Source organism: Hippocampus comes, unplaced genomic scaffold (genome assembly GCF_001891065.2).
Source record: "Hippocampus comes isolate QL1 unplaced genomic scaffold, H_comes_QL1_v1.1 scaffold17, whole genome shotgun sequence".
Classification (NCBI taxonomy): domain Eukaryota; kingdom Metazoa; phylum Chordata; class Actinopteri; order Syngnathiformes; family Syngnathidae; genus Hippocampus; species Hippocampus comes.
The window spans coordinates 2322345-2330094 of record NW_017805002.1 but is presented as its reverse complement, the minus strand read 5'-3'; the positions used below and the strand labels follow the sequence as shown (position 1 = coordinate 2330094).

The 7750-nt window shown below is 42.1% G+C and overlaps 1 protein-coding gene across 2 annotated transcripts in view; it reads right to left on the bottom strand.

Moving 5' to 3' along the window:
* Positions 1-1592: 1592 nt before the first annotated feature.
* Positions 1593-7750, bottom strand: part of ilrun (inflammation and lipid regulator with UBA-like and NBR1-like domains) — a 9035-nt gene continuing 2877 nt past the window's right edge. For both annotated transcript variants that reach the window (XM_019858111.1, XM_019858105.1), the window contains 4 exons: positions 6673-6827; positions 5807-6004; positions 4337-4596; positions 1593-2718 (listed from right to left, as the gene is read on the bottom strand). In XM_019858111.1, coding sequence (XP_019713670.1) covers positions 2683-2718; positions 4337-4596; positions 5807-6004; positions 6673-6827 — 649 coding nt within the window. In that variant the 3' untranslated portion in view covers positions 1593-2682. The remainder of the gene's footprint in view (positions 2719-4336; positions 4597-5806; positions 6005-6672; positions 6828-7750) is intronic.

Below are 7750 nucleotides of genomic sequence, written 5' to 3'. Positions count from 1 at the left end.
TTTTTTTTTTTTTAATTTTGTCAATTGTGATATTTTTGTGTGATGTGCTTTGTGGCGTCTGTTTAACTTGACAGCGGTTGTCAAACAAAACCAACGTGTTGACTGAGCATTTATGAAAGGTGTGAGGCCGATGGGATGTCACGGAATCTTCTGGTTAAAAAAAAAAAAAAAAAAAAAAAGAATAAAGATGTCAATATTTGTACACGCACAGGCACACCTTTCGGGTTAACCACTTTATGAATGGATCGTTTTCCACCGAATGCACGATCACTGTCCAGATATTTAGGCACACCTGTACAAATAAATGACACTAAAAGTATTCAAACATTTAGAAAGACAATTTTGATGGACATTGGCATTCAAGTTCTAATCATATATTGATCATTGTTGGATTATATACGGTATATATTGGGGCCGTATGAAATTTGGAATTGAATTGAGAACGACCCGGAAATGCATATCTCAATTCTTGAATTTAAGTTGAGGTGGCAAACAGGAAGCAGAATAACAAGCGAAATTCAAATTGCAGGATATTCATGTTGCAAAATGAAAAGTGTATTCAACAACAAGCTTCACAGCAATACTAAATTATAGTAACTATAGTAAAGGGGACACTGAAAAAAAGTATCCTTTGGATTTACTTAATTCGAAAATGTAAATCGGTTGCACGTGGTTAATACTGTATGTGATAAACCAATGTAATGTTCCTGCTTTTTCCGAAAAAATAAATGACCAAAAGTCAAGTACTTTTTTTTTTCCCGTGGAGTATTTTTTTTGTTATTAACATTGAAAGCCTACTCAGATTAAACAGATAATTAAAATGGGAAAAAACATAGAAATTGTTCAATCTGATGATAGAACGGCACTTTATTTCCCAGAACACCTTGCTTTATCTAAATCTTTAAAATAGCTGCCCAAACATTTTGGACATTTTGTTTGGAGCGTGGCGGCTCGGTGACCGACTGGTTAACATGTCGGCCTCACAGTGCAGAGGTGCAGGGTTCAAACGCAGCTCCGGCCTGACTGTGTGGAGTTGGCATGTTCTCCGCGTGCCTGTGTGGGTTTTCTCCAGGTACTCCGGTTTCTGCCCACAATCCAAAAACGTGTTGCAGTTTAATGGAACACTCTAAATTGTCCCGAAGTGTGAGCGTGAGCGCATGGTTGTTGCTCTCTCTGTGCGCTGCGATTGGCTGGCAACCGGTTCAGGGTGTCCCCTCGCCTACTGCCCGAAGACAGCTGGGGTAGGCTACGGCACCCTCCCCCGCGGCCCTTGTGAGGATTAAGCGCATCGGAAAATGTGTGTATGTGTGTATAAAAATAAGTTGTATATTTATTTTAGAGAACAAGTTGAATGTCAGAGGGAGAAAAGCACATTTCAAAAAAAGTATCTTAGAATGAATGCTGAGATTAAAAAAAAAAAAAAAGTAAACTTTTCTAATTTTTTTTTTGATCAATCAAAATTCCCCAAAATGACTCCAAGCTAATTGTTACTTCTATTATCGATACCCTAAAAGGTTTTCCAATAGAGAATGCAAGCTAATTAAGTCAAAAATGACGTGTTGGAAACTCCACAAAGATCCTGCAAGACAGCATGACAACTTTTCCCATTTTATTCTCCATTCAAAAATACACTTTCCAAGCCTCTGACTGACAGAACGATGATAAAACTCGCTTTAGTGAGGACCATTTGGTGCGTGTTAAAACTCCTTAAAGCTGTGAACAATACAAACCTTTTGGGGAGGCTGGGGTGGGATGAAGATGCGCTGCATTGTGTTCCACAAGCACACCCTACCCTCCCCTAACTAATCATTTAAAAAAAAAAAATCACCATTAGCCATTGGAAATCATGTTTGTGCAAACAGCAGTAACAGAACTTAAGTGCCGAATCCCCCTCAAAGCGGAATCAGCGTCACCTTTTTGGAACACACGCACGCACTTGAGATTTGAGTTTTGATTTTTAGCACCATCTGCTGACCAAGAGTACAAATAAATAACGTGGATGATTCATGAGCAGGTTTGGAGCATTCTTCAAATGGAACACAAGCACACACCCTTTCTTTTGTCACTTAAATGCAACACGCATGCACGCACAAATGCACACACTGAGCAAAAACACACAAATGTGGAAAAATACAACCACTCACCAGGCAAAATAGAATTTTTTTTTTCCCCACATGGCTTTTTCAAACCTTTCTCAAGACATCGGCACGCTTTGGAAAGCCCACCCTAAAAACAAACAAAGACACTCGCACATTGTCCCGTGATGTCGTGACTGGGCCCCTCCGTGAGGCCAGATGCACTTTTGTCTTTGAGAGAGTTTGCCTACGAGGGGATTTAAGATGCAATCGGCGGCCGGGAAAGGTGACGTAAGGTAAGCCTTGAAGTAATCGGATACGCGAGCATGAGGGGAATCCAGGTGAACGTGCGGCCTTTTCAAGGCCGACATCGTCTCAGGACGTCCGAGCGATGGCCAGTGTGTGCGGTGTGCAGATGACCCGGATGCTTGAAATAACAAAGAAAAAAAAAAAAGAAAATCAATCTGGAACAAGCACGGACGCGTGCGGCCGGGACGTTTGGCCACCGCCGCCATCCGCGGGCGAAGGGGGCATTTGTGGAGAGTTGTTAGAAAACAACAGTTCCTCCGGCGCTCCCCTTTGAGGACACCCAGAGGTGAGAGCCATTCTAGCTCTGCCCAAACGGATATGGTCCATGAACACCCTGAATAAACACACAAACAGATAAACATGATTAAGATGTACATTTTTGTACATTTTATTACCGGGGCCAGTGGAATACAATCATAACAAATTGAAGAGAAAGACTGCCATAACAGATCAATAAACTGAAGTGATACCATCATATCACTTATAATATCATAAGTGATATAATTAAACGGACACATTTTATGATGTAGGCCGAAATTGAGCTTCCCCTCCTTGACAGACCAGCATTCGCCACTGAAAGACATTATCCAAGAAATTGATGTAAGCGAAAGTGAATGCTGATTGTAAATTTCGCAATTTCTTTCCCTTCTTCTCTTTCTACACTGACGATATGAAGTTTGTGTGTGTGTGTGTGTGTGTGTTTTTACATCTGAGATCAAATTTGCTCCAGTGAAAAACCCCCTGTTGTGAAAAATTTCTTGCTGCAAACATGATTTCGTTGTAGAGGAGTTTCACTGTAGTTGCAAAGAATGAAGTCACACTGATTGAAACTTTTATGTACTCTTAACACCAGTAGAAGCTGTTTTTGCCCTCAAACAATGCCAAACGCAGCGAGCTTCACAGTAGCATCCTAGAACTTGTTTCGGAGTGTATTAACATCACAAAAGTCCTGTGGTCTGCTTGTTTGGACCGGAAAAAAAAGCTGACCCCCTTTTTTTTTTTTTTGGTACGCGTCGTATTCCCACTGTGACTTTTCGCAAGTGAAATATATTCTGTCAACACAGCTATGCGTGTGATGATCGGTACTCCTATTGGACACAAATGACAAAGGCGTAATGAAAAGCCAGAAACAGAGGAAAACACGCAGTTGCTACATGCTGCATTTTTGCTCTGTGCTGTTATTAGAGTTGATTTGAAGTGCCAAGAGCAGCTCATTCAATGCAGGTTTTGCAAAAATACGTTTCTAAATTTTGGAACAGAGTCTGGCGGCTAAACCAAGGACAAAGGATCACGTATGATCAACATCGAGTCCATTTGAAGCACACCGATACCACCTGAAAAAGTGGGTCTTGATGCGGGTTTTGATCCGCCCCAGGATTCGTTTGTGTGTATTCACACCTGCATAAAAGGTCCAGACCAACTTGGGAAACGAACCCTGGTTTATTTAAGGTAGACCAAACAGGGCCGATGTGAATACATCCTCGGTCTCTCTTGGGGTCATATAAGGCAAATTCACCGGTGAGCTTGTACGGTCACGCAGCAGTGCAGCCTTTGGAAACCCATTTGTTACGTGTTTGGGAGACCGCGAGGAGCTGAAGTTGGTGTCCTCCAGGGATAGTGGCTGTCATCCATTGCCAACGATGATGTGAGTTGGTAGCCATAAACAGAGACGGGTGTCGCACTGCAGGCTTGGCTGTATTTATGGCACTCGTTCCCATTGTTCATTTAATTCAACTCACGATAATTCTTTTTGATCTCAAGTGCACCGAGAGTACACAGTCGCGCAACGCTACACATGCAAACTTCTGCATTTTTCTCTCAGGCATTATGTATTTGGAAAAACTACCGGTAATTGGATTTAGAAAATAAGTGTATACACTACAAATAATATAATAAATAAAATCAATGGCAGAACAGAAACATAGATTTCAAAGACACAGCTCAAAGAGTACCTGTCCGCGTGTGACAGGCGTCAGATTGGCTTGCAGGCCATTGGACGTCCTGTTGGCGATATTATGAGTCGCCGTGTTCTCGCCGCAGTCTTCGCTGCCGTCAGAGTCTCTCTTGTTCTTCTGCGGCGAGGCGAAGGGGTTGAAATCGCCCTGCAAGTTGCGCTGAGGCTGCGTGTTGAACTCTGTCTCGAAGGACGACAGCTGTTGCGTGACGCCCAGGAGGCCGCCCACTTCCACGCTCAGGATCACCCAGATCACATCTGAACGCAAACGGCGCGCAGTTCACTTGACATGACACACGTCATCCATGCCATCTATGTGAATTTCGTATCAGCGACATTATTATTGAGCACGTGTTGGAAGTAGCGGCTAATGTTGCAGTTAAGATGGCTGGGAAATCTGACAAAACTTCACCACGAGTTACTAAAATGCCTCCATTAAATCCTAAACAGAAACCCTAAAAAGAAAAATGCTTGAAAGCCCAATTACAGACCACAAACCTTGTTTGAGAGCCTAACTCAGGGTTTCAATCCTAATTTGAAATCACCACCCTTTCTTAAAACTGTACTTTGAAACTCCAACTAGAATTTAACATCGAAATTCTTGATAGAGACCATACTGTGAAACTAGAGCCCTGACTTACGACTGTAACATTAAAGTTTACCCCTTGCTTGAAACTAATCCAGGCTTGAAGCCCGAACCACTGCTAGAAACCCGACACGGAAACCTTAAACCTATATTAAAACTTTCATTCTAAACGCCAACACTTGTTCAAACCCGAACCTACACTTCAAACTCCAACATGGAACCCTAAGCAAGACTTAAAACTCAAATTTAGAGCAATATCCAAAATTTGCAATCCTAACCTTGGTTGAAACTAGAAGTGCAATCATGACACAGTCTGAAAACCTGTCTTTAAAGTCTAATTTTAAACCCTAACTCTTGCTTGAAACCTTCATTTCAAACCTCAACTCTAGTTTGCAACCAAACCCTGACTGGAACCCCTTCATTAAATTTCCAACCTCAGCTTGATACCGTAAATAACCCTGACATGAAACCCAAGATTTAAAGTCCTAACCCTGGCAAGCAACCCAACTTTACATTCCTAAGCCTGGCTTGAAATCTTAACACGAGTTTAAAACCCCAACTTGAACATCATGACATCATTTTTAACGTTTGGAAAAACAATTGTTCATACAGACTAAATTATAAAACAATGAAAAAAACATTTTCAATTTGAGCCTCTTAAGGTGAAATATATTTCAAAATAAAATGACTACTAATTGCTTTTTCCTCCGAGCCCTTATTTTGAAGAGAAAAAAAATATATATATATACAATAATAATATTCAATCTCTATCAATATCAACTGATAAATAATTATGTTGTGGTATAGTTTTCAACCGTATCGCCCAGCCTTATTTCCAATAATGGATACTTCATTTCTAAATGCCTCTCCACTGCGGCGTACCTCCGTAGAACAAGCCGGTGGCGGTGCACATCCTCCACTGGCCTTGGTACATGCCGGGCGAGGCGGGACTCCTCATCTGCACACTGAGGTCGGCCACTTCCTGAGGCTCAAGAGACTTCACCATGACCGTGTTGACGTGACCGAACTGGTCGCCGCCGATGTACTTGAGGCACACACCCGGCGGCCATGACTCCACGCCTACAGCAGTGAGTGGACACACGTTTGACATCATGCTTGCAGACATTTTTTTTTCAGTTTACAACAGCAAGTGAGTGACTGCCACTGACCTTAACAATAAACAATGACAAAAAAAAAATTGCTGTTTGTGGTTGCGCTTACTAAATACACCTCAAAAAGTTTTTGTTTTCCTGTTTCCTTCAACAACATTTTAATTAAGCCAGTGGAAGGAGAAATGGTAATAAATCCTAAACCTTGTTTGAAACTCAACCCCTTACTTCAAAATCCAATTTGAAAACACATTTTAAAATACTGACCCTGGCTTAAGACCCTACTTTGAAACCCCAAGCACTGTCTTGAAGTTGAAATTCTATCTTGTCTATTTCCACTGCCAGTTGAAGTTTACTGTCAAACTAAACATTCATTATGTTGAAAGAAACTACATCTGTAATATTTTACAAGTCCGCTAGCTAAATGCTAACACACGATATAAAACGTCACAGATGTGCTAACGAAACTAGCATCGCTGTTGCTGTCTTATAACCCTTCACGTGACAGATCACTGAACGCTAACCATGTGCTAACACAAGGAGACAGACAATATTCACAAGGATATATTCGTTATCCAATTCGAAAACAACTAATATTACTGCATCACACTGAACAGTTGTGATGACTGCGTGTCGTACCTGAGTTCTGTATTCTCCAGGTCTTTGTGAAGGGCGTGTCCGGCGGGACCGATTCACCTTCTCCAATCGTCACATCTTCCACAAACGACATGGATGGCGTGTTGATGCTGGGACTTTCAAAGTCATAATAAGCGCCTATGGCAGCCTGAAGGTTCCTGGTAGGAAAAGATGTCAGAGGTGATGATGGTGCCAATGCCAGCAGTGATTTCATGCTTCACAAGCAAATTTGGAAGATAGTACACCTTTGAAACCCTAATTTCAAACCCAAACTCTGACTTGTAAAAGTACTTCAAAACGCTAACCCAAGCTTGAAATTCTAAATCTAATTGAAACCCTAACCCTGGTTGCAAGCGCAAACCCTACCTTGAACCCGTAATTTGAAACCATACTTTGAAACCCTACTGTCAAACCATAACGATGCCTTAAAACCTTACTTAGAAAAAGTAATTTTGGCTTGAAATTCTACTTTTAATTCCTAACACTGGAATAAAGCACCCATTAAAAAACCCAAACACAAGGTTGAAACCCTAACTCTGTTTGAAACATTAACCCACGCTTCAAACTCTCACCTTTGACACCCCCACCTTGGTATGGAACCTTCATTTGAAACGGTGACAGTGGACTTGCAGTTGAAATGCTAACACATGCTTGAAAGTCGATGAAGTCAAGATGGCGCCCGAGTAGGCAGCCGTCAGCAAGTGCTCTCATGAGCCTTGCTTTTTTTGTTGTTTTTGTGTTTGTTTTGTCACTTTGTGTTTGTTGTTACGTCGTGTGGACCTGATGTGGACTTTTTTCAGCATTTTTTGGCCACGGCATTCATCAAGGAGGAGACTCTGTGCTTGGTGGTTGCGCCTTCTCGGCAGCATGGGTATACCAGCACTGTTTTTGACTGGGAGGAATGTCGGCGCCAGTTGCTGGACAGTCCCGGGGCGCTTGTGTCTTGTGCCTGTAATGGGCAGCATTTTTCACAGCCCCGCTTTGTTCAGCGGAGAGATCGGTGCTGTTGAACGGTCTGCGGCTGGATGGATGCATGGCTTGAGGAGCCGACGATGAGAAGAAAGGAGCGTTAGCGCAGAGC